This window comes from Camelina sativa, chromosome 2, assembly GCF_030686135.1.
Source record: "Camelina sativa cultivar CO46 ecotype springtype chromosome 2, ASM3068613v1".
Taxonomy (NCBI): domain Eukaryota; kingdom Viridiplantae; phylum Streptophyta; class Magnoliopsida; order Brassicales; family Brassicaceae; genus Camelina; species Camelina sativa.
The window spans coordinates 25,605,805-25,633,321 of NC_141881.1; the positions used below are offsets into that span (position 1 = coordinate 25,605,805).

At 31.7% G+C, this 27,517-nt stretch overlaps 3 protein-coding genes and 1 long non-coding RNA gene across 5 annotated transcripts; 1 reads left to right on the forward strand and 3 right to left on the reverse strand.

Moving 5' to 3' along the window:
- Positions 1-7,836: 7,836 nt before the first annotated feature.
- LOC104733225 (uncharacterized) lies at positions 7,837-9,875 on the reverse strand. 2 transcript variants are annotated; one of them, XR_759036.3, is made up of 5 exons: positions 9,070-9,875; positions 8,794-8,981; positions 8,470-8,649; positions 8,203-8,329; positions 7,837-8,097 (listed from the first exon to the last, which is right to left on the reverse strand). It is a non-coding gene; the product is annotated as an uncharacterized LOC104733225 (long non-coding RNA). The 2 variants fall into 2 exon arrangements; XR_015574265.1 differs by having other exon boundaries at positions 8,470-8,708; positions 9,070-9,492.
- A 731-nt stretch (positions 9,876-10,606) lies between these two features.
- LOC104755775 (putative FBD-associated F-box protein At1g32375) lies at positions 10,607-12,099 on the reverse strand. Its single transcript, XM_087478082.1, has 3 exons — positions 11,239-12,099; positions 10,970-11,104; positions 10,607-10,882 (listed from the first exon to the last, which is right to left on the reverse strand). The coding sequence occupies exons 1-3, from the start codon at positions 12,091-12,093 to the stop codon at positions 10,607-10,609; spliced, it is 1,266 nt and encodes a 421-aa protein (XP_087334208.1). The 5' UTR covers positions 12,094-12,099.
- Positions 12,100-20,126: 8,027 nt separating this feature from the next.
- LOC109127474 (uncharacterized) lies at positions 20,127-22,635 on the forward strand. Its single transcript, XM_019232249.2, has 3 exons — positions 20,127-21,894; positions 21,981-22,099; positions 22,185-22,635. The coding sequence occupies exons 1-3, from the start codon at positions 20,127-20,129 to the stop codon at positions 22,497-22,499; spliced, it is 2,202 nt and encodes a 733-aa protein (XP_019087794.2). The 3' UTR covers positions 22,500-22,635.
- Positions 22,636-25,612: 2,977 nt separating this feature from the next.
- Positions 25,613-27,248, reverse strand: LOC104755794 (putative FBD-associated F-box protein At5g56390). Its single transcript, XM_010478262.2, has 3 exons — positions 26,305-27,248; positions 26,086-26,220; positions 25,613-25,974 (listed from the first exon to the last, which is right to left on the reverse strand). Exons 1-3 carry the CDS (start codon positions 27,160-27,162, stop codon positions 25,678-25,680), a joined length of 1,290 nt encoding a protein of 429 aa, XP_010476564.1. The 5' UTR covers positions 27,163-27,248; the 3' UTR covers positions 25,613-25,677.
- Positions 27,249-27,517: the final 269 nt, after the last annotated feature.

Genomic DNA, 27,517 nt, shown 5'->3' on the forward strand with positions numbered 1-27,517 from the left:
CATCAAGATTCTCTTTGCATATTTAATATTAAAAACAAAAAAAATACATGTCTCCATTATTGTGTAAATAATCAACAAAACTAAGTTGAATGCAAAATCGAAATATATTAACCACCTGAAAACATGAGATGAGTGCAATCATAACCACCTAAAACCAAGATATGAGTGCAAAATCGAATTGGATCGGAGCATGTACGTTTGACGTTCGCTATGTCCCAAACCCTTCTTATAATTCCTCATATGTTTTCCTTATTTAATCTTCTTTCGATCGCATGTACGTTTGATCTTCCTTATTTGTTTGGTTGGACGCAACTCGTAGGCATCTCCTAGCCTAAATTTATGTTTCACACATGCAGACCAAGTATGCTGACATGGCATTTTAAGAGATTGTTTTTAAAAAGCTGAAGTGGACATTTTTAGATCGCTCAAATTGTTCTTTTTATGAATAGTAACTAACTAGGTAATAACATGTGTTGTTGCACGGAGTGAAATTTTTGTTTGAAATATTATATTTGTAAATATATTTATTTATTATAACATTTATAATACAAACTTATATTGATTTAAATTCATCAAATTTATAAAGTTTTAAAATAGTAATCATTTCACCATAAATTTTAAATTGACATGATGGCGGATGTGGATCGAATGTGAACCGAATTAGTGATCGATTAGATTTCTATCAAAATCTTGAACTATCAAATCAGATGGACCGTAAAAAAAATTAAAATTTCATGAACCAAATAATTTAAATTAAATTGTTAACCGGGTCAAACCCATCCGCTAAGCCATCCTACAACAGATTTAAATATTTTGAGTCGTTAATGTATTTGCATCCCTCCCGCTTGAATTCGTGAGATCCGCAAGTACCCCACATATATTTCAATAAATCATTTTTCTAATATATAAAACTTGGAAGTTACCCACGCGATGTGTGGGTTATAAAATCAAATATTTTGTATGTAAAATAAAATTTCGTTAAATTATATATGAAATGTACTTGATATTATTTATATACCTTGAAAAGAATTTAAATACATACATTTATAAGTTTATAATTATGAAGTGTGTTAAAAGAAGGACAATTTTCATATATTGCATAAAAATAAGTTTTGGTTTTAAATTTAGCAAATCATTTCTAATATTCTAAAAATACTAAAATAGCATCATGCTTTTATTCTTATACTCTAAATACTAAACCATATCTCTTCAAAATTATACTCTAAATGTAAAATAGAAATTCAAACAAAAAATTATAAATAATCATTGGAAATGGTGTAAGTTTTTTTCGGCATAATGACGGATGGAGTAAGGGTTACAGGAAAATAGATATAATGTATGATTGGTAACACAAACAATACCAATGCAATATAAAAGTAGTTTTTCTTTTGTACAGGTTAATCTACTTGTTAATTTATACCACTTTTAACGATTACAATATGTGTATATATATATATATTAAATATTTTACAATAGGTCTCTGTAATGTTTTTCTGTGTAATGCGAAAGGATGTTGTAAGTTTGGGAAGTGATTCCAAAGAGGCATAAAGAAGTTCGTGATCTTTTGACCATATATATATGCATTACACGGTAAAATTAGGCTCAATCTTTTTATCAATATGCAAATATTTTTTTTTGTAATGGGGATAAAGAACTTTTAAAAACGAAAAACAAAGCAAATTTACAAAACATAAAATTAGAAATATATTGCAGTTGAAGATCAGAGGACTAAAGAGAAGAAATCTAAGGGACTTACAACTATAATATTATGAGTGAATATTCAAAACCAAAGAGATTGTGTTTTAGGAGTCAAGCATTAGACTCATCTTCATCACTGAAGACTTCCAACTATAGTTTGAAAGTTAGAAAAATCACATTACAAAACAATGCAAAAACTTTAAATCATGACTATCATAAAACATAATCCTTGGAAAGAGGCTAATAAATATTGACAAAACTCTGATACCAAAAAAAAAAAAAACATTGACATGGCTTTGTAGACGATTTCTTCAAATAGTCATAGAGAAATTAATCTGTTAATTATCATACTGCAAGACATCATGTTTATTAAGAAAACTTCATAAGAAAAAACTAAAAAAAAAAGTACCATGGGAAATGATGGGAAAAGAAAGACATATTGAGTGATCATTTTCTTCATAATTAGTCATGTGAGCATTGGATCTTATATAATAACACTAAACATTATTTGAAGTTTGTAAGGAATTCCATTGACACATTATTCTCAGTAATCACATTCATGGCAATAAATACAGTTATAAATCTTATTAATTGTAATTAATCTGGTCAATGCATTATTGCAACATGAACAGTTTGAACAAAAGAAAACGTCCACCATAATGTCATAAAGGTAATTGATTGAGAGAAGTAAGTGTAATCTAAAGAAACTGAACAAATAAAATGTCTCAAATTAAAAAAATGTGTGTAGACAATTTAGTTTTAGATTAGCAATAATGTGTCTTTTATTTCATTAAAATTGAACAAAATGACACATGTTAAACAAATAGAGTGGTGCCAAATGAAAATTTCTCACAACTCTACATTATTATAATTTAATATATAGTAAATATTGACATGTTGACAAAAAAAGTAAATATTAACATGTGAAACCGATAAAAAAAGTTAAGTAATAGGTTACGGTTGTGATAAAAAAATAAGTGAAAAATTTATAAATCGTAAAAACAAAATAGAATAAATATATCTTGTAAAATAGATTTTCTTTTTTTTAACAAAAGTAAACTATAGAGATATTTGATATGAAATAATACTAAATTAAAAACCAAAAATAATTAAAGCTTTGGTAGACGAAGAGTAAAGAAATATAAAGAAAAGTTAGTGCGGAATTTACAAAACGTATAAATTAAATTAAACGAAATAAATTCTTGTAAAACAATTTTTTTTTACCAAAATTGTAACATCCGCGAACCAATTTTTGTAATTTTGGTGTGGGTGTCGATCGACACCCTTGTTGGCATCGATCGACACCATGTTTTTCCGGTTTGGTCGGGTTTGATTTAATTGCTGATTGGTTCGGTTTGGTTCAATTAAAACCCTAATCGTTTTGTTAAGTGTCGGGGACGAACTGAGGGTTTCAGAAAGTCTCTTTTGTCGCCGTTTGTGTTTTTGGAGAGAAAGAAAGAGAGAAAAGGGAGAAAACGTTTCTGTGACTTTCTGGGTTTGTTCTTGGGGTTTTTGGAGAGATCTGAGGCTGTAGGAGGGTTAGCTGTTGCTGGAAACGAAGGGGGAGCTTCTGGAGGTGTTGTTTTCCACGTTTCTCAAATCCAATCTTCCTTTTCTTGAGGTGAGTGCTTGACCATGGTTGATCTAAGCATGAGATCTCTCTTGTTTGTGTGTTTTCTTTGCTGTTTGTGTTGTTTTGTTGCTTGGGTTCGTTGCTTTTGTGATTCCCAGTGATTTCTGAGGTAATTGGGTGAGTTTGAGACGAATTCGAGATGATAGGGAAGGAGAGTTCGATGTTCGGTTTCGCGCAGATCGTGTCTGCAGAGGAGGCATCGATCGACACTAGGAAGCATCGGTCGACACCATTTGGAGTGGCATGGTCGACACTGTTCAGCATCGGTCGACACCATTGTTTGTAGCATCGATCGACACCGTGAGGCATCGGTCGACACTGGTCTCAGTCGAGACTTGTTTTCCTGGTTTGATGTATTGTTGTGTGTTGTTTGTTTTGCTTAAACTTGAGGGTCTCATATGCTTGTGTGTATAACCCAGTAGATGGGAGGACGGCCTCACTAAGTATTTATGATAATACTTACGCATCTCAATTGTTGTTTGTGGTGTGCAGGTATGTGACGTGGAATCATGGCGATGAGGAGGAGGATGAACTAGGGTCTCGTTTGTGTGTTGTTGGTCTTTGTTATATTGTTTAGGATGGAACCTTGGATAGAGATATGTTAGGTTGCTGGATAGAATGGATAGAAATGCTATTGTATTGGTTTTGTATTATTGATATGTTTCCGTTGTGCATGTAATTGGATGTTGGTTTATTATTGGTTGGTTACCGGGTGTGGGTTGGTTTGTTTAATTAAGTAGTATGGGATACTTAATTATATATTGTATTTAATTATTAAAAAGAAAAAAAAGGGGTCGGGTTGTTTCATTTTGGTATCAGAGCCCATACGGTTCTAGGATGGTTAAGTGAATGATTTAGAGTGGTATAGGAATTTAATTGGTGGAATTATTTTCCTGTTGCTTGATGCATGATGTTGTGTGGTAGAATTGATTATGAGTAGTTAGTCAATTTGCATGTGGTATGGAGTCCTAGTATCATCCTTTTCGAGCCTTTAATGAGATTCCATGGTAAGTGATTTTGTGTATTGTTAGCTGTGTAGTGTTTTTAGCTTCTGTGCGGTGGTTGCAGTTGGCTATTGAAAAGTTGTTGGAAAGTGGTAGATCACGCCGGTATCGGGAAATACCGTTGGCGGTGAGTTGTGTAAGTGGATGTATTGCAAATGGAGTTCATTTGGATTTTTGACTCGTGTGTCTTGTGGAAAGGAAATAGCTCGGGAGTTCTATAAATGGAAAGTTTCCATAAATAGAAGGTTGCTATAAATGGAAAGTTTTATAGGAGTTAGAGCTTTTCTATTTTTGAAAAGTGTATGGAAATACCTTGGGGGTAGGGTGTTCCAGGGTGACCGAGTGGTGGTCATGGTGGTGTTTGGGATATGAGTTTTTGTGAAGGCGCAATGCTAAAAGAGGAAAGTTTCTAAAAAAATAGAAGTTTCCAGAAATGGAAAGTGTTGAGGTAGATCTAGTCGGGAGATACTCGTTGACATCGGACTTGTTTGCTCAGGATTGTGTGGGCCCAACTCATGTGATACCGATAGCTCGATGGACTTTGTGGCCGGAGAGTGGGAGTGGTATGTTTGCTTCGGATGACGATCCGAGAGCGCGCTTTTGGGTGACGACCCAAGAGCGGGATATTTGAGACTCCCTGGATACCGTAGCTGTGAGCCGTGGCTCGACAGTGAGCCGGTATGTCTCGAGGGTTGCGACCCGAGAGCGGGGGGAGTGGGCGTGTGAGACTCCCTGGATACCGTAGCTGTAGGCTGTGGCCTGGCAGTGAGCCGGTATGACTCGAAGGTTGCGACCTGAGAGCGGGGGGAGTGTGTGTGTGAGTGACTTCCTGGATGCCGTAGCTTAAGGCGGTTGGCCTGATAGCGAGCCAGCATGATTCGTTAGTTGCGACCACGGACGGGGGAAGCACTGAGTTGTGAGCAAATAATGTCTTTGATGTGAGTATATTGGCTAGAGGGAGACCTCGTGGTTCAGTCAAAGTGTGTGTGAGTGACTTCCTGGATGCCGTAGCTTAAGGCGGTTGGCCTGATAGCGAGCCGGCATGATTCGTTGGTTGCGACCACGGACGGGGGAAGCACTGAGTTGTGAGAAAATAGTGTCTTTGATGTGAGTATATTGACTAGAGGGAGACCTCGTGGTTCAGTCGGAGGTGTGCGGGCTGTTGCGACAGTGCACGGGAAACCTTGGCTGACGGTATTTAGTCCGGTCGGGGACGTGCGGGCCGTGTTGACGGTGGCACGGAGGTCTTTGACAGTTGGACGGTTTTGCGGGATTCGAGGACGAATCCTTATTGGTGGGGGAGAATTGTAACATCCGCGAACCAATTTTTGTAATTTTGGTGTGGGTGTCGATCGACACCCTTGTTGGCATCGATCGACACCATGTTTTTCCGGTTTGGTCGGGTTTGATTTAATTGATGATTGGTTCGGTTTGGTTCAATTAAAACCCTAATCGTTTTGTTAAGTGTCGGGGACGAACTGAGGGTTTCAGAAAGTCTCTTTTGTCGCCGTTTGTGTTTTTGGAGAGAAAGAAAGAGAGAAAAGGGAGAAAACGTTTCTGTGACTTTCTGGGTTTGTTCTTGGGGTTTTTGGAGAGATCTGAGGCTGTAGGAGGGTTAGCTGTTGCTGGAAACGAAGGGGGAGCTTCTGGAGGTGTTGTTTTCCACGTTTCTCAATCCAATCTTCCTGTTCTTGAGGTGAGTGCTTGACCATGGTTGATCTAAGCATGAGATCTCTCTTGTTTGTGTGTTTTCTTTGCTGTTTGTGTTGTTTTGTTGCTTGGGTTCGTTGCTTTTGTGATTCCCAGTGATTCTGAGGTAATTGGGTGAGTTTGAGACGGATTCGAGATGATAGGGAAGGAGAGTTCGATGTTCGGTTTCGCGCAGATCGTGTCTGCAGAGGAGGCATCGATCGACACTAGGAAGCATCGGTCGACACCATTTGGAGTGGCATCGGTCGACACTGTTCAGCATCGGTCGACACCATTGTTTGTAGCATCGATCGACACCGTGAGGCATCGGTCGACACTGGTCTCAGTCGAGACTTGTTTTCCTGGTTTGATGTATTGTTGTGTGTTGTTTGTTTTGCTTAAACTTGAGGGTCTCATATGCTTGTGTGTATAACCCAGTAGATGGGAGGACGGCCTCACTAAGTATTTATGATAATACTTACGCATCTCAATTGTTGTTTGTGGTGTGCAGGTATGTGACGTGGAATCATGGCGATGAGGAGGAGGATGAACTAGGGTCTCGTTTGTGTGTTGTTGGTCTTTGTTATATTGTTTAGGATGGAACCTTGGACAGAGATATGTTAGGTTGCTGGATAGAATGGATAGAAATGCTATTGTATTGGTTTTGTATTATTGATATGTTTCCGCTGTGCATGTAATTGGATGTTGGTTTATTATTGGTTGGTTACCGGGTGTGGGTTGGTTTGTTTATTTAAGTAGTATGGGATACTTAATTATATATTGTATTTAATTATTAAAAAGAAAAAAAAGGGGTCGGGTTGTTTCAAAAATAAACTATATAGACTTTTGCTATAAAATAGTATTAAATAATACTAACCAAAAATAATTAAAGATTTGGTAGAGTAAATAATTTTAAAATATCAAATTTTAAATTAATGTAAGTACACTTGTCGCTAAAATAGAACGCCAAATGTCGCAACGATAGGCAAAGTTAAAAAAAATCTTGTCATATTATATAAGACTAGGTTAGACCCGCGCTACGCCGCGAGATACTTTTTAATACTGGTTTTAGATATATTGAATTATTGAAAAATATAATTGTGTTTAAATTCTAATTTAATTTAAAAAGAATTTCATTTTTAAAAAATTATTCATATATAATCTGAACTCTAAAGTCATGCTCCATTAAACATGCTTTTCTTTAAAAAAAAGTCTACAGTATTAGTGTATAATCATATATCATACATTAATCACTCAATTCTAATTTCTTCGACCCAAATGTTAATCAGGAAGAACTGAGAAGATTGAGAAGAAAAAGCTTTTTATTCTTAAATTTACTTATCTGTTATTTAAGAGAAAATCTCCTTAAAAAGAACAAGTGGCACTTCGACTTTAAACCTTCAAATTTTCAACTCCAATAATAAATTACTAAATGATTTTATCACTTAAAATCTTGAAATGGCTTATGTTTTAACGGGCACACAAAAATTAACCAAAAAATGATTCCATCAGCGGTATAGACCAACATATATATATATATAATAGTTATAAATAATGATGTAACTATAATAGTTATTTTTATTTTAATTAAACATAATTTTTATCACTAATAATGTATTTTAAAATTATTGAAAAGTAAATGCAAAACAATTTTTCAAAAATTTATCATTTATCATTATAAATATCATTTTTCAAATTTTATTTTTATCATTAAATTAAATTGAATTTTTGTTTCTCTATTAAATTTTAGAAGATAAAATTTTAAAATATCAGTAATAATTTTTGTCATATATATATATATATATATATAAATGATATAGAAATCACATTAATATTTAATTTTTATTAAAAGAAAACTAATATTAAAGCCAAATCATTATTTGGCCACATACATTCTATCATCTTCCCTTCTCTTAACTTTAATCAGATCAAAAGTTATGAGATAAGAGTTAATAAAATGACAAAGGATACAAAAAGTCCATAATAGGAAAACAACATATACAAATGAAGTCCAAGAAGAAAAGTAAACTTCATGTTCCACACAATGGGCATTTGTCCAGAGCTTATCATCTCCTATCATAAAAGCAAATAATATCCATTTTGTATAGGAAAAAGGGCTACTTGTAATTTAAGTAACATATTTGAGCTGATGCGTAATTCTGAAAGCACAAAACATACCTCTCTCTTCTCTAACCAAATCACCTCGACTCCTCAAGCCATGAAAAAGATCCAGCGATCAAGAACTTGCTAAGTAAGTTCCCAGGGAGTGGTGCTAAATACGTTATCTTCATCCTCAGTATATCAACTTCCATCATTTACACAATAACACAAACACAGAAGAATCATAAAAAACAAAGAGAAAAGAAAGAAACATCAAAGAAACGTGAGGACCAAAAGAAACAAAAGCTTTTAATTTTGGACACAACAAGAACTTTTAGAGATTACCTTGAGTCAATCTGGTCTGGTACTTTTGCGTATGAGACATCGATAAAAAAATGTAGCAGATCCTGATCATCGATATTTACAGACGTCACCCTCAACAGATTTGACACCCGGTTGGACCTGATTGGCAGAGGTGATATTGGAGCTTGTGGTCCACCACCAATTCAGAAGACTTGCATATCACTAAAACTTGATGTATTGGCATACAGAGAGAGTTTTTTCGATAGACCGTAAAAATATTTCTGGAAAACTAAGCTTTTTAATTTTGAATTTCATTTCCAAAGGCATGAAAATTGAATAATAAAAGATATGATTGAAAAAATTTACCTGAATCCTAAACGTCCTTCAACTTTGCTGGTAATCTTTGTCCGTGGCTACAACTCCACCAGACTTGTGAAAAAGCAAGCAGAGTAATTAAAGAAGAAGCAATTCATTTCGAAACATAAGAGATGTGAAAGTTTAACCTTGATAATGATGTTAGGAAAGGATGCACCGTGAGTCTTGCCCAGATCATTCTGCTATGGAAATGACATTAGATCGTTTACACAAAATGAAGTCCCACGAAATACAAATGTCCGTTTATAGATGATGAAGTTAGCAAACCTGGTGCTATGTACTAAAATTAGAAATTGGAGACTCTTTTCTTTCCTTTATGAACGCCTTGAATCCCATTGTTTGAGAAGCACTACCATGTGAATTAGAACTCTCATTTCGCACCCTACCTGGATTGTTCTTTTGGTCTATAAGATTTAAAATATAAATGGAACTCAAACATAACATGAACTATTATATCAAAAAAGGGCAATTGAAGAGTTTTGGGGGTTGTGTTAACGTACATCGGGTTTAATTTAGGAGATGAAACAAACCTCGAAAATTTCCTCTTAAGATACGTTCGAAGTTAAAAAAAAAAACAGAGAAGTTCCTAATTCTTTAACCAAAGTTATCAGGATTTGACCAAATAAAAAAAACATGGTAAGAAGACTCAAAAGCCAAACGATTCAGTAACATAGATCATGGAAAAATCCCTAGAAAACATACATATGAAGTTCAGCTGCCTAAAACTGCTATAGCAATTGTAAATTTGAACCGCTACTCTCCCCAAAGACCCAAAACTCACTAAATTAAGTTTTCCGAACAAGTCTACTACAATACTACTTGAGGATTAGCTATCCTCATCTTCCCCGAGGCCGGTCTCTCACTCTTTCATTGAAGCTCATGAAATCAGTTGACAATCAACAAAACCGAATATAGATTGATAAATTGATTGGAGATACATGTTCTTCAACCTCAAGAAATCAGTTGACAACCAACAAACTGAGAGGAAAACAAATGAATCGACCATCGAAATCGATCAATTGAGGAAAAAGAAGAAAAACAAATAAAATCAATCGCTTAAGATGTGTACACCTAGACAAAAAAAAGCGGATGTGTATTAATCGTTTTAATTTGATAGGCTATTGATTTTTTATGAGGTGTCAACACCAGCTTGAATGTTGAGGCTGATGTGTCAGATGAGGAGAGCAAGGCATCCTATTTTTATTGTATTGATTTATATATACCGGCGGAAGACCCAACATCTACTTGCGGCCGTAAAATATATATGCATATAATCGGCCTTTTTTTCGTCAAATGTCTCTTTATCCTAGTGGTAATAGTAGGGGAATGCAGTCGTGCTACGTCCCGAGTTCGAACCGCAGCACTAATATTCCCTTTTTCATTATTTTTTCCTTGAAAAATATTTAAAAACAGGCACAAACAAATAATTGGGCTTGTGGCCCTCTGCGCCGGTTCTGATATATATATATATAGCTTAAACTTAATTAACATTAGAAAAGTTATGTGATAAAGTTTGTAAGAATAACACATTTGTTTTATTAGAGGGTATAGTGTGACAGTACGTACCTAATAAAAAGTTAGAGTAATGGAGCAAAACCCCATAAGATGATAGTGATGCTTGCATATAAACCAAGGAAATATAATACTACGTTTCCTTCTTTCTTCTAGTACGCAGAGACTTGGGCAAAAAGAAAATGAGAAATTCAAAGTGCTAAATTTGGAAAAGGAAAAAACATCAAAAGTATATCTAACATTAACGAAACATAACCCAACGTTGTAATGTTTGACATGTTTTACTGTAGCTTCAGTTAAATACAAGCTGACAGGTAGGTGAACACCTAGTGGACAATGTCAACTCCTTGACCATCTCAAGTTTCTCGTCGCTGTCAGTGGATATGGAGGACACAGTTACCTTTTTTAAACAGCTTCCGTTTCTTAAGATATATCCTAGCAGTTCTTTCTCTTCTTCTTTTCCTTCATAGGCTCTCCATTCTAGAGTTTCAAAACTCGATAACAAACATTTAGGAACTGAACTCGGTTCAATCCAGGGGCTCGGTTCGTCAGCCTGATTGTCATGGTACTGATATAAACAGTACATTAGACAATGAATTGGAAAACAACCTGGTCAAAGACACTGAATGAGTTGGGTTGAGATTTACATATGTACCTGAATAAGTCTGAGAGATCGTAATTTAGGGGAATCTCCAAGCAAACGAAGAAGTAGGTTCAACCACTGCTCATCACATCTGCATAGCGTTAACTCTACAAGATGGTGGAAGATACTACCAACATGATATGCATCCTGCATGCATACAAGACAATATAAGTACAAGAAAGGTTAGTGGCTAGAGACCTGATCGCAAGAATACCAACTATTTCAAATCGTGCAGATGGCAGAATGATAGAAACCACAACTTGCAATTATGAAGAAAATACCTCTGAGGTTGATAAACATAAATAGAGACGTTTGACTGACATAATTATAGAACTCAGAATATTCCACCCAATATGAGTCTGATTAACGTCAATAGTTGCTTTTACAATATTAGGCATTTCATTCTCAATGACACAAAACCCATTCGCAAAATCAAGTATCTCCAACATCTCCAAAGAAGGAACATTTATCACAAAACCATGTGCATTATCACTATCTTTTTCTAATGATTTGCACATGAGTAGACGCTTTAGAGAAGGCACTCTAACGGTGAAAACAGTGACATTGTCATCAGGACACTGCATCACAACCAATTCTTCAAGCACAGGACAACTTGATAAAAGCTTGTTGACAAATTCATCACCACCTGGATACTTCAAGGATACGAGCTTTAATATTTTGAGGGAAGGGAAAGAAATTGGACAACTAACATCGTCCACAAGAACCGCGTTATCTAGTCTCAAGGTAATAAGCATTCTGCACCCTGTGTACAAGCTCCTCGGAAGTATGGTTGGAGATGCACTAGAAGGGCTGACGAACTGGATATGCAGTTCACGCACAGAACACTTATCTGCAGCTCTAATCCAGACTCTAATATCTTCAGCACCACATGTTTGACCAAGTTTAAACTGCAAAGTTTCTATAACTGGAGCCTCATGCAGAAACAAAGACCTGTCCACAAAGCGGGAAAATCTTTCATAATCAATGTCTTTATAGCTATCATCGTATACAAGTTTTGGCACAAACATCCAAAGAGACTTCCATTGTTTTGACAAAACCATTGTGGCCACAACTTCTTTCATTGTAGGCAGAAACGACAGTATTCTCAAGAGCAATTCTTCAGGTAACTGATCCATGATTGAGATTTGAGAACTAACTCTTTCCAAAATCCCTCCACAAATTTCCCTATCAAGACGTCGAAAAAGGAAAACAAGAGATAAGAGACTCTCAGTTTCTGTTTTCCTCAGGACCCAAACAAATATTCCTACGCAACAAGCAAAACCCTAACGAGGTACATATAACTCAGAAACAGAAAAGGAAGCAAACGACATCCAATTATCCAAACTCAATGAACGCTTAATGTTCTAAGAATTAAAAAACTTGAAAAATAAGAACACTTCTCTTATTGATTTAGAAACTTCTCAAAACTAAATCTCTCTCAAGTCTTATAGAACATCTCTCCATAGACTATTTATTATATTTATAGACTTAAGCTTCTCCTAAACCTATTAGAATTAACATTATACAACTTATTGATTTTGGAACTTTTCCTTTTTCATATTCAATCTCTTTTGGCAATTTCTTAGAAGATAGCTTCTTCCACAAGTTGAGTTATCCAACAAATGTTACCCAAAAAGATAGATTTTTCACGAATTAATACTACTTCGAAAGCATATATATATATATATATACTAGAAGTAGGCTCGCGCGATGCGCGAGATAACTTTATAATAATTTTAACATATTTTAGTCTTTTAGATTTATTAAAATATTTAAAATTTAAAATTTTGGGTTTCGATAAATTATCTTATGTTTGTTATTTGTTTTGTTTATAAATAAGTATTCTCAGTCACTTAAAATGAATGACTATTGATTAGTTAAGCATTAAACTGAAATTTTTTATTAATATGAAAGGTTACTTTAAAATATTTAGTGTGTATCCCATAATATATAAAGCTATTCATGTTTTGATGCACAATCATTTTTTACGTTGGGAAAAGAACACTGATTACATATAAAATTAAATGTTGCTGAGCATTGACATTATGTGTTAGTTTGTCCGCTTTTAACATAATCTATAAAACATTAATGTCTTCTAAAACCAGACACCTCCAAGAAGGACGAGACAGTAGCTTAAATTTCTCGAATAACCTCATCTTGAGCCGAAACTTATGCTCTTCTTTCATTCTTTATGTAATTAATTTCATTAATTAGATAACTAAAGGTAGCATGCTTCACACATGCTTAAAAGTTTTATTATTATAAATTGAATGTTTTAGCAATAAAATATTTTAATCTTAATGAATTATACAAATGACTTCAAATGCATTTGTGTTCTAGAAGTGGAATTCTTTCTGTTTCTTGATTAATTCCATTTGGAAAAGATTCTCTGTTAGATATTTCTATACTTTTATCACGTACTTTATATCTATTGAACATTCTAAATGCAAACAGAATTTTAGTCTAGAATTGGGTAAAAAAAATGTTGTTAATATATATTGATATATTATTATAGCAAATTAAAATTGCCTTTTTGTGTTATACTTTTCTGTTAAAATATATATATATATATATATATATATATATATATATATATATATATATATATATACTAGATTAGGACCCGCGGTACACCGTGGAACAAATTATTTATAACTAAGACATTTCAATTATAAGTTGTATTTGTTGGTTAAATATGTTATAACTATATAATAATTTTTAATTTTATGGTTTAAACCATATAATACCGTAATATAATTTATTTTTTACATAATATTTATTTAATCAATATAATTAGATATGTCTGTTCTCTGATACTGATAGTGTTAACAAAATAATGAAATGATGTTTTACCAGTGTAATATCGAATTAATGATATTTTAAATTTTGATAAATATCGATAAAACTCGTCCAGCTATATAACCCCGTCCCGAGATATTTAACTCGCACTATAGCATATTAATTTTTAATATTTATTGTTTTGTATTATAAATATTAGATTGAGTTGATATATTATTTATTAAGAGTATAACCATGTACATTTTATGATTGACGCTTCTTATAAAGTTTAAATATTATAATACTTAGAATTCTTAAAATGGTTGTGTATTTCTCATATTTGAAGTTTCGTAAAAGTTTAAATATATTATTAATATTTTAAAGGTCTTCTAACTTTTTAAAAAGTTGAAATATTTATAATAGTTAAACTTTTTATTAAGTTTAAATATTTATAATATTTGAAACATCATAAACGTTTAAATATTATTAATATTTTTAAGATTTTAAGAACCAGAATAAACTAAATAATTTTTTTTTTTAATTTTGAATGTCTGATAAATCAAGATTTCTACTCATTTATATCATGAATCATTTTGGTCTCTTTTATAGTATGACTCCGAACTATTGTCCAATTTTTTTAGGCGATGTGGGATATTGTATCTGTATTTTTTATTCATCTATTGAGTAATATATGTCCATTTTTAAAAATTTGTATTACATCATATGCAGGAAAAAATCACAATTTTTTTTAACTAAATGTATTATAGAATAATTTAAGATTAATTAAATCTAAATTTAAATAAAAATGAAAGAGAAGCATATATTTATGTTTGAATAAGATAGAGAGATTTCTATATTTTTTTAAATCTTACCTTTAATTAATTTTGAAAATTTTGGTAACTAATATTAAAGACAATGCATTAAATGCTAATTGTTTCCAAAATGATTTTTTGAGCAAAAACTGCTGCAAAAATACTAGTATAGATTATACTCAAAATGACCAACAAAAAAGAGTAAAAACATATCATTGTATTATTGAGTTATTTTTTTAGTGTTAACTGCATAAGCTGAGAGAACATCTATATACTTATTTAATCAACCCTTTAAACAAATAACCCTACTCTATGTACAATATTACACAAAATGCCATTGTATTTTAATACAAAATATAATAACAGAATCTTAATATTAATTTGTTGTGACCTGAAAATAATTTTCTAAAAAATAGTAATTATTAAATTATTAGATTAAAAGAAATCATTAATAAAATAATTTCGAAATTATTTAATAAAATAATAATAAAATTATTTCGAAATTATGTAATAAAATAATTAAACAGATTCTATTTATTGTTTCAGAAATCTTAGGAAACAATAACAAACTATTTAAAAATTATAAAACTTAAATTTATTTATAAAATTAAGATTAAATATTTACATATCTAAATCATTTAATAATAACAAATATATATTAAAATTAGGATACAACATTGTTTATATTTTTAAAATATATCTATATACTTATTTAAGCTATGTTGTTAAAAATTTAACTAGTTATAATGTGACATATTACGAAAATGCTATTATATTTTAATTATTCTAATAACTAACAAAAGAAAAGTTTAGATTTGTTTAAAAATAATAAAACTCTATTTATTGTTTCATAAATCTTAGGAAATAATAACAAACTATTTAATTGGCTAAAACTTAATTGTTTATACACAATATTCACTATATAAACAATACTAAGTGTATAATATTGATAATATACATAACCTAATCGTAATTTTCATCTATAAAATTAATATACAACATGTTATACCAATAACTTCAATTTGTAAATTTGGTATATTAAGATATCTAAACACGATCAAATCAATTTGTAATACCAAATCACGGGTCAATACATGTTTTATTGGATTTTTTTGGCTTTACCAAATGTATAATTAACGAATTTGATATTGCACCAAATCAAAATAGTAGTACCAACTACGGGTCGAAATCAGAGTATGACCTTAAGTAAATTAAATATATGATTTTATAAAATATATAGAATTAATAAATTTTCTACTATTATTTTGTAACAAACAAATCCAAATTTACATAAATATTTCCTCACGCTGGTAACATTATTCTACAAAATATTAACGTGTATTTATGAGTCGGGTAATAAAACAGGTAATAAGACGGGTAACGAGATGCTCAAAAATTAAAATAATATCTGATACTCGATCATTATTTCATGGATAATATAATTATTATACCCTTCACTCCACCCTAAAGTTGCGGGTACCTTTTTTCGGGACGGATACAAACCGAAAAATGGGTCCAATACGGGTATCGGTAGTAGTTTAATATGAATCAAAATTTACCATATAGTACTATATTATATAACATGTAAATGAATGATACAACATAAACATAATATTAACAAGTAACAAAATAAAAAAAATTCCCCGTGCTACTAGCGCGGGTTATTATCTAGTAAAATAATTATTCACCAGATAATCTTTTTTTTGTCTTCTGTGTTTTTATTTCTAAAATCATGTGATGGATAGAAGAAAAGATAACTCAAATCTTTCTACTTCACCAAGACATCTTTTTCTCTCTCTTTCCCTCCATCTCCCTCTCTCTAGAATGAAATTGGGATTAGCTTAGGGTTTTTTGGATCTTTCGACTTGATAATCACGTGGTAGAGGTGAGTCTTGTTAAATGCATATTGATGAAACTTTCACACATGGTCAAATCCATTGCCTTGCTCTTCTTGTGGGTAAGCACTATCATCACATCATCAACAATCAAATATGGCTAGAAAAAATAATGGAACATATGAGAAGAGAATATAAGTGCATACATAGTATAACCCAAACAATAATGTTGTAAAAAGAAATTAGATGTTAAATTATATTTTAAGAAAATAATTAAGATTTAATTGTGTAAGAAAATAAAAACTTAATTTGGAAGAATCACGTGGCTTTGGGAACCCATATCATGCGATATATATCACCTAGACATCCAAATCTTCCTTGACCGTAAACCCTAAACCATCGCAAAACATTTCTCATCATCAAAAGTCATAACCTATAAATAAAATAAAGGACCATAGAAATGGTTATCGGAAAGAAAGTTAATAAATACATACAAAAACAGTTGTAATGTTAAGGAACAAATTGAAAGTAATAATATTCAAAACAGTTAATATTTGTTTAAACTTATTTTCATGGGTAATACATACAAACACACTTGTGTAAAATATATCATGGGTAATAAGTAGCATAAATATTGTGACTAAGATATAAAATCTATTAGAATTTATGAATTATGATCTAAAACTAAAATTTTTATATTAAAAATTTATCAAATGGATCAAAAGAATAACAAATTACAATATTGATACACAAAATAGGCATTTGAAACAACATTATAAGTGAGAATGTGTTATGTGCCTAAGACCTTCTTGATCTAACTCTTTCTAATGTATAACCATATTTCACATGTTAACTTCTAGATATGTTCCAAAATTTAGACTCAACTTATTTATTTCAAAACCTACAAATGTCACATAAAGGAAAATGTTAAATATTACAAAATTTAGAAAATTATGTGAGAGGTAGAATATGATGTTTGATGAAAACTTTGTTTAGCTATTTATAGATAAATTTGTAGTAGTATGAGAGGTTTTTCAGTTTTTTGTTTTTATCAAATATCATGGGAGTTATGGTTACATTTCAAAGAATAAATATACCATAGCTTTTGTCGGTTTTTTTTTTTTTTTTGTAAAACAAAAATTGTATTGCAATTAATACATTAAAGTGTATTCATATGATGAAAGATTTGTTTTTAAAAAAATTCAAACATCATGGGAGTTACATTTTAAAGAATTAATATGGAATAAATTGTTTTAATGATTACTATTAAAAAAATATATATATATATATATATATATATATATATATATATATATATATATCATATTGTTTTATATCTTGGAATTATTTTAGAATAAATTGATTTGATCTTTTGACACAAAAACTGTGAAACGATTATTATAATTTTTTTGTCAACAAATAATTATTATAATATTATAATATTTTTATACCTTGAAATTAGTAAAGAATTTAATAACGATCACATTATATTTTTCCAAGATAATGATATTAATATTTAAATCTTTAATTATCGGAAAATTATTTTGTCCAAATTCTAATATTAATATTTAATTCTTTCTTGTTTGCTAAATTATTATATTATGGTAATCATATAAAATATTTATAAATGATGCCTCTACGAAATTATAATGTTATGTTAATTATATAAAATATTGATTAATGATATATATATATATATATATATAATTACTAAAAGGACATTGCATAAATGTCAATATATTTTTTATAGTACATCAATATCATGTAAATTTAGTGAATATAAAAAGTAATGTATGTATTTTTGAAGAAAATAAATTAAAAAAATTTAATAATTGATAAGTGAGGACATGTATCGAAAATATACGCTGTCAAATGTCGTCGTGTTATGAAAATATACCTTATATATATATACGTTGACCTGTAACTAGTCCGGTACTTTTCTCGTTCAACGGAGAAGGTATTCTTAATTGAGTTAATTAATAAAAATGCCATGAATAGTAAAAAACTTTAGTCAAAATGCCACTTTTTCTTTTTCTTTTCCACAATGTCACAATCTACTTAAAAAGACATAAATACCCCTGATAAACACTATGCTGTTGATAGACAAAATACGGATGATGGACAAGATATAGATGATGGACAAGATATGGATGATGGACAAGATGCGGATGATGGACAAGATGTGAATGATGGACAAGATGCGGATGATAGACAAAATGAGGATGATGGACAAGATGCCGATGATCAACAAGATGCGGATGATAGACAATATGCGGATGATGGACAAGATGTGAATGATGAACAAGATGTGGATGATGGACAAGATGTGAATGATGGACAATATGTTGATGATGGACAAGATTATATGGAGAAAGATGCCGGCGAGAAACCCAATCCTCCACGTCATATTTTGGTCCACCCTCATCCACATCATCCTCTTTTGGTCTATCATTCTCTTTTAGTTCATCATCCTCAACATCTTCTTTTGGTCCACCATCCTCTTTTGGTTCATCTTCCTCGACATCTTCTTTTGGTCCACCATCTTCTTTTGGTCCACCATCTTCTTTTAGTCTATCATCCTTTTTTGGTCCACCATCTCAATAACTTTACATTTTTCTGTTTAATTATCTTTCATAGACAACTTATCTTTAATAATATAGATAACTAATTTGAACTCGTGGACAACTTCGTTAATATAATTCTTGTAGACAAGTTAGAAAAATGAAATTCGTGGACAAGTCTATGACTTACTCTAATAATTTGTCCATCAGATCTCGTCCACGAAAATCACATGTGAACAGTAAAAATGTGGCATTTTCAGAAAAATGAGACAAATGTGGCATTCCCCAAAACTTTTTTTTAAAATATGGCATATTTGGCAAAAATCCCTTCTTAATTTATACCCTCACCACTTAATTCATGTTCTTTTTTTATATACCTTGTCATATAATTCTAAACCAAGATGGTCCAATTTAACCGAACCAATCAGACCAAAAGAAGCTTAACCGGGAAATCGGTAGTTTGATTAGTCTAACACTCTATAAACCAGTGTTCGAAAAGTCGGCCTAGGCGCCGCTGAGGCGCTAGGCGTCCTTAGCCCGCGTGGATTTTTGTAAAATCGGGGGTATTAAGCGGAGGTCAAGTTTGGGCGGGTTTGGCGGTGATTAAGCGGATATAAGCGGTCTGGACGGTGATTAAGCGTAGTTTTACTTTTTTTTTGCCCAAAAAAAAAACAAAAAGAAAGGGTTTTTTTTGGGTTGAAACCCACGACAACACGATTCCGTCGTACTCTGTTCTCTCAAATCAACTCTGTTTTCAACCAATTCTCCCAACTGAAGAGACCTGCATCATCTAGTCTCAGCCTTTCTTTGTCTCCTACGCTCATAGCCTCTGGTAAAACAACTGACAAGTTTAAGTGCTGTTATTTAATTGATTAAAGAATAATTTTACATCCTTGAATCCGATTGCTTTTTAGGTGTACAAGAGCACAATTCCATGTATTTGTCCTTTTGTTATTTTTGTTTATCTTCTACGTTTGTCTTCTTGTTAGTGGGAAGGGAAGATGTTGTTTATTACAGTATTACTATATTAGTTGTTTATGTTGGCAATTGTTTATATGGTTAGATAGATAGTTCGTTGGGTTTATTACTTTATTTTAGTTCTTGATCATTTGTTCTATTATTTTACTTCAGTAATTTTGTAAAAGTATCTTAATTACGTGTTTCATTTTTCATTGTTTAGATCATGGCATCGAGAGAAACGAATGATACAGAAAATTTGCAGAGAAAATCGAATGATGTTGGTTGGGAATTTGGAGTTTTGGTAAATCCCACCAATTTGGACAAAGTAAAATGTAAACTATGTGGAAAAGAGTTTTCAGGTGGAGTTCATAGGTTGAAACAACATGTTGCTAGAATACAAGGGAATGTGTCTGGTTGTCCAAATTCCAATATAGAAGATCAAGAGAAGTGCAAGCTAGCAATGCAGGAAGCAAAAAACAAAAAAAAACGAGTTCGGATGAAAGATTCTGAGATTCGGAATTCAGTAAATATTGATGAGAGAAGGCAAATGGAAGATGAAGTCATTGAAGTAGATGGGATGGGAGTTAACAAAATGTCTCGCATGTTTGGTCCTTTGGATAGATTTACTTCAAACATCAATCATGAATCTCCCCAAGGTCCAATATTGACACCACGTCAACAACATATCAAGAATGTTATTGCGAAAGAGAAACTGCATGTGGTCCATCAATATATTGCTAGATGGGTTTACTCTCATGGAATTCCCTTTAATGCCATTGCGAATGGTGATTTTAAGAGAATGCTTGAAGCTGCTGGACAATTCGGACCTGGTGTCACTCCGCCTAGTCAATATCAATTGAAGGAGCCTTTGTTAAAAGAAGAGGTTGGTAGAGTGACTGGTATAATGAAAGCACAAGAAGATGAGTGGAAGCTGAGTGGATGCTCTGTCATGACAGATTCTTGGTCAGATAGGAAAAGAAGAAGCATCATGAATTTGTGTGTAAACTCCAAAGAAGGTACAATGTTTCTCTCCTCTAAAGATTGTTCTGAAGATGCCCATACAGGTCAATATATTTTTGAGTATGTCAATGAGTGCATTGAGAAAGTGGGTGAAAATCAAGTAGTTCAAGTGGTAACTGATAATGCCACTAACAACATGGCTGCTGCTAAGTTATTAAAGGAGGTGAAGCCAACAATATTTTGGACTTCTTGTGCTACTCATACAATAAATCTGATGGTAGAAGGCATTGCTAAGCTTCCTTTGTTCAAGGAAACGATTGACAGGGCTAAGACATTTACTATTTTTATTTATGCTCATCATAAGACTTTATCTTTGATGAGGAAGTTTACAAAGAGCAGAGACATTGTGAGGCCTGGAGTAACTAGATTCGCATCAGCCTTCCTTACTTTGCAAAGTTTGCTAGAGAAGAAACAGCATTTAAAGATGATGTTTGCTAGCACCGAATGGGACACATGTAAATGGGCAAAAGATTCCAAAGGACTTGCAGCATATCATACAACAACAAATATGGAATTTTGGGATGGTGTGGAAATGTGTATCAAAGTCTTTGCACCCTTGGTTAAAGTACTTAGATTAGCTGATGGAGATTTGAAGCCAACAATGGGATTTCTACATGGAGAGTTGGAAGAAGCAAAGAAGGAGATATGCAAAGTCTTAGATATTGAGAAGAACTACAAACCTATACTTGATATCATTGGGCAGAAGAGTAAAGGTCGACTTGATAGTCCTCTTCATTGGATGGGATATCTCTTGAATCCTTATTATTTTTATAAGGATTCAACTATCCAATTTGACCGGGATGTCATTAGTGCTACTTTCAAGTGTGTTGATGCGTTTTATCCAAATGATCTTGATACTCAAACATTTGTCATCAACACTGAAGTTGCAAAGTATACCAAAAAAGAGGGAAATTTCGGGCATCCTACAGCCATGAAAGGATGTTCCAAAAACGATGAAAATTATGATCCTGGTTTGCTCTCTAAGAATTTTTGTATTTATTTTATTCAGTTTTTAATTTTTTTCAATAGTTGTTTACTAAATAAAAATATATTTTAGTTCAGTGGTGGAGCTTCTATGGAGTTGAGGTTCCTAAGCTACAAACAATGGCAAGGAAGATTTTGTCTTTGACAACGAGCTCATCCGGATGTGAACGTAATTGGAGTACTTTTGAAGGGGTAATTCAAACTACATAAACTATTTCTTTCAGAACTTAAAAATTAATTTTTTAGATTTGTGTCTAACTAATCATATTTTACGTAGGTACACACCAAGAAACGAAACAGACTTGATACACAACGTTTGAATAATCTTGTCTACGTCCAATTTAACATGAGGCTGTTGGCCAAACGAAAAAAACAAAAAGAGAAGAAAGTGGACGTACTACTTGCTGATTGTGCTATTCATGCTCAAGATTGGATCGTTGAAGAAGATGATGTGGAACTAGGAGATACTTCTGAAACTATGGGAGACACATCTAAAGATGATGATTTGGCTAGAGAGCTTGATGAGTCTGATTATGAAGAAGAAGTAGATTTTGAGTTTGAGTCAGATGATGATCACCCTTTTGATGGATAAGATGAAGAAAGGTGTGACTAGAAGCTTCATTAAAATTTATTTATTATTAAAATTGCATACCATTTAGTTTTTTTATTTAACGTTACTAGAGTTTGGACTTTGGAGTAAATTTTTAATTCATATTTTATTTTTTTCATTTGACAGATTTTAGGATTTTTATTTATATAGATTATTTGCTTTGTTATAAATTTACATTATATATATATATATAATATATTATATATATAAGAGTTTATGCTAAACCGCCTAGTCCGCTTAAAATTTATCTAGGCCCCGACTAAGCGTTCTAGGCGCTAGGCGCAGGGTGTCCGCCTAGACACCGCCTAGCGCTTTCTTGAACATTGCTATAAACTAAACAAACTTGTAATTGCAACAGTTAGAAGCACCGATAGAAAACAAGCCCCGATGGAGAAAATAGAGTAACAAGTATAACCACAAATCTTTTTAACCACAATTTTCAACTAATCAGTCGACACACTAAACAGAATTAATGGAGCAAAAACCAGAAAATGATATTCTGTAGCTAAGCCAAGGACACAATATGTTTATGATTCTTTCTCCGACAGACGACAGTGCAAAGAGGCAGGGCAAGAGCGAGAACATAACAAACTCAAAGATATATGAAAAAAGAAAAAAGCATTCAAAGTTCTTTAGAGCTTAACTCTAACATATCTAAGGTGTAGATCACAAACCGTTCAAAGAGATTTTACTTGGCTATTGAACATGTCTTATACCCTCTCAAGGATGACAGAAATGAGTCCTTAAGAGGAAACCAGTAATGCATATTACCTTTTAGGTCGGTAAGCAGAGATAGAGGCGCTTGACTAAAGCTATAGAATCCACAAGCTGCTCAGTTTGGGTAAACGAAATGCCTGGTTCGCTCTAGATTTGTATTCATATATATCGTTTTTACTTATTAGTAGCAAAGTTATACAGTAATACTCTATCAATTAATAAGCATTATAAATTAATAAATTTTACAAGTCTCAAGTCGGGCCAGTGTAAAAAATAACAAAATTCGATAAAATAATAAGATAATAAATTTTCTGAAATTCTCATGTAAAACATGATCCAATAATATCATAAATTAATATTCATGTAAATTTATATATATATATATATATATATATGCTGATATAATAATGTATATTTCTCCTAAAGCTCAAATCTATAATAAAAATTGTTATGTTGTATTATAATGATATAAAATATTTTGTAACATGTCATAAAAACTAGCTACATTTTTTTTAAGTTTTCAATTTCTATATATCCATCATTACAGTTTGATAGTTTGATTGACTATTAAAATACAACAATTGATATTATTATTCATAAATTTGAATTTATGTATGTCATGTGTATAAGTGAATTTGTCTATTGTATTTATAATTTATTGTTAATAATATTTTCAAAATATTAAAAGTTCAATTCCAATACCATAAAATTTAGAACATCCAAAAGTCTAATTTTGTTTTCTTAAAATTGTCTCAATTCATAATTTTTGAAAGTTAAACTATTAAAGATATAATTTTCTGAAATTCTCATGTAAAATATGATCCAATAATATCATAAATTAATATTCATGTAAATTTACATATATATATATATATATATATATATGCTGATATAATAATATATATTTCTCCTAAAGCTCAAATCTATAATAAAAATTGTTATGTTGTATTATAATGATATAAAATATTTTGTAACATGTCATAAAAATAGCTACATTTTTTTTTAAGTTTTCAATTTCTAGATATCCATCATTACAGTTTGATAGTTTGATTGACTATTAAAATACAACAATTGATATTATTATTCATAAATTTGAATTTATGTATGTCATGTGTATAAGTGAATTTGTCTATTGTATTTATAATTTATTGTTAATAATATTTTCAAAATATTAAAAGTTCAATTCCAATACCATAAAATTTAGAACATCCAAAAGTCTAATTTTGTTTTCTTAAATTTGTCTCAATTCATAATTTTTGAAAGTTAAACTATTAAAGATGTACTAGAATATAACCCGTGCTAGAGCACGGGTTGAAATTCATTCTTTTTGTTTATTTGGTAAATTTTATTTAATTGAAAGGGATCAACAAACCCTAAACAACATTATATATTTTTGTTTGTTAATTTTATTTGATTTGTCTAGTGTTTAAAATTATATATTGTATTTTGATAGTTAATTCTATGACTTAATCTATAGTATAGCACATATTAATTTTAGGACCAAATATGTAACTTATGTTTGTTAATTTAAAAAGTTTAAAAACAGCCAGCACATGTCCAAATTAAATTATTTAAAAAGTTTATTATAGTATATAAAACTATACAATTCAACAAAAGAAATATATGAAATGAATTTAGATATTCAAATTTTGACCCGTTACTCAGTAAAAAATTTGGATATCATTTGGACCCTGGTTATCATTTATGGATATCATTTATTATCTATATACGAAGAGTTATCTTATGAAGAGTATAGGGTCAATGTATATCCTATATATAACCTATTTTTATTTTATGCATTTGTAACCATTTCTATTTTTTTTATAAAGTCTACGATTTGATACAAACATACGAAAGGAGGATCTTCATATATATTATAACTAAATTTTGCTCCACGATTTATGGATATCATTTATCATTTATCATTTATTATCTATATATGAAGAGTTATCTTATGAAGAGTATAGAGTTAATGTATATCCTATATATAACCTATTTTTATTTTATGCATTTGTAACCATTTATATTTTTTATAAAGTCTACAAAAACTAAGTTGTGTATTTCCCTTTTATTAAAAGAAGGATTTATAAAATAATTATTATTAAGTTATACTATAAATTAATAAAATGTCTTGGTCCCAACATTATTAATGTATAGAGGTTTTACTGTACATTGTTATTGTCTTAAATATCTTCCTAAATATTATTATATATTTATCTACTTCATCTAAACCCACAAATGGAACCAACCCACTCCTTCAACAAGAGGTGTACATACTGTTTCCGATAAATTAAATATCCAAAAACATTTTCCTAGTCAAAAGAGATAAAAGAGTAACAAAAAGAACATATATCTAATCCAGTATGAGCAAGAAGTTAATAAAATCCAATGAGCTAAACATATAAAGAGATAAACATCACAACTTCTAATTTCTTATATGAGATTAAAGTTTAAGAGTCCAGAAGAATGCAAGCAGACAAGCTGGTGAACGCCTCGATGATACAGGAAAATCCTTGAGCATCTCAAGTTTCTTGTTGTGGTTAATGGATCTAGAGGACTTAATAGTGGCCTGCTTTAAACAGCTTGCAATTCGTAAGATGAATGCTACAACTTGTTTCTCTGTTTCCGTTCCTTCATAATATCTCCATTTAAATTTTTCAAGACTAGGTAACAGATATTCAGGAACCAAGCTCGTTTCTTTCCAGCACGGGCGCGGCTCGCTAGTCCGAATGTAATGGTACTGAGATACAAGTATAGCGCATCATATCAACCTTACTGATATCGTAAATAATAACCTTATAAAACAAAATGACTGAATATTGAGGTGAAATATATGTATATACAACAATACCTCTTGAATTTTGAGAGTTTTAAGATTAGCGGAATCTCTGAGCACACGTATCAGTACATTCAACCATTCCGTCTCACATATGCATATAGTTAAATGTACAAGAGAATGGAATATACTACCAACAGGGTACGCATCCTGCATATACCGAGATGTTGTGTCAATAGTTTCGATCATAAGAGAACTCGACTAAAGATCAAATATCAGTCACAGTTCATTTACCTTTGAGTTTGTTAAGCAGAGAAAAAGACGCTTGGCTGAAGTTAGAGAGCCCAAAAGCTGCTTAGTTCCGGGGGAGTAAACGTCGATACTTGCTCTGGCAATCTGACACATATTATTCTCAACGATACAAAACCCACATGAATAATCAGCAAAGTCCAAGCGCTCCAAAGAAGGAGCGTCTATCACAAACCCATGAGATTCGTTTATTATAACTTTCCTTGTTTTTTGCAAGACTAAATTTTTAAGACAAGGTACTCTAACGGTGAAAATGGCCACACTGTCATCTGGACATCGCTCCACTACCAAGTCTTCAAGAACAGGACAGCTTGATAAAAGCCTCTTGACAAATTCATCACCACCTGGGTACTTCATAAATATAAGACTCAAGTTTTTAAGGGATGGGAAAGAAATTGGGGAAGAAACATCCTCGAGAACCGCATTACTAAGTTCCAAGGTCACAAATCTTGTACATCCCCCAGTATACAAGCTCCTAGGAAGTGTGACTGGAGTATTACTAGTAGAAGAAGTATCAATCTCGATAATCAGGTTACGCACACAACATTTATCTGCAGCTCTATTAAGAGTATCTCCGGTACTACCACATGTTTTACCAAATTTGAAATGTAAAGTTTCGATTACCGGAGCCTTGTGCAAAACCAATGATCTGTCTACAAAGGTAGAAAATTTTCCATAGTCAATGTTCTGATAGCTATCATCGTACACAAGCCTTGGCACCATCATCCAAAGAGATTGCCAACGTTTTGACAAAACCATTGTGGCCACAACATCTTTAGCAGTAGGCAGTAACGACAATATTCCCAAGAGAAGCTCATCATGCAACTGACTTATCATGTCCATAATTAAGAGGTTTCAGCATCCGCAAATTTCTGAAAATATTAAAAAGGAAGAATAAGGGATTATGAGATTCTTTGGAACAAACAAATAGTCACAAGAAAAGACGCAGAGTAAAATCAAAACCCTAACGAGGTATATAGAAAAAGAAGCAAAAAGACCTAGAAGCTATTTCTTAAAGGCGTCAAGAAGTTTTCGTTTCCCTTCTTTAGTTAACCGAATCAATGTCAGACCAAAAGAAGCTAAACCGGAAATCAGTAGTTTAGTTATAATTTAACTAAACCAACATAATGACCCTAACAAAAAGAAAAAGTATGTAAAGTTGTAAACCAAAAAACACTGTTTAAAGGAAACTAAAATC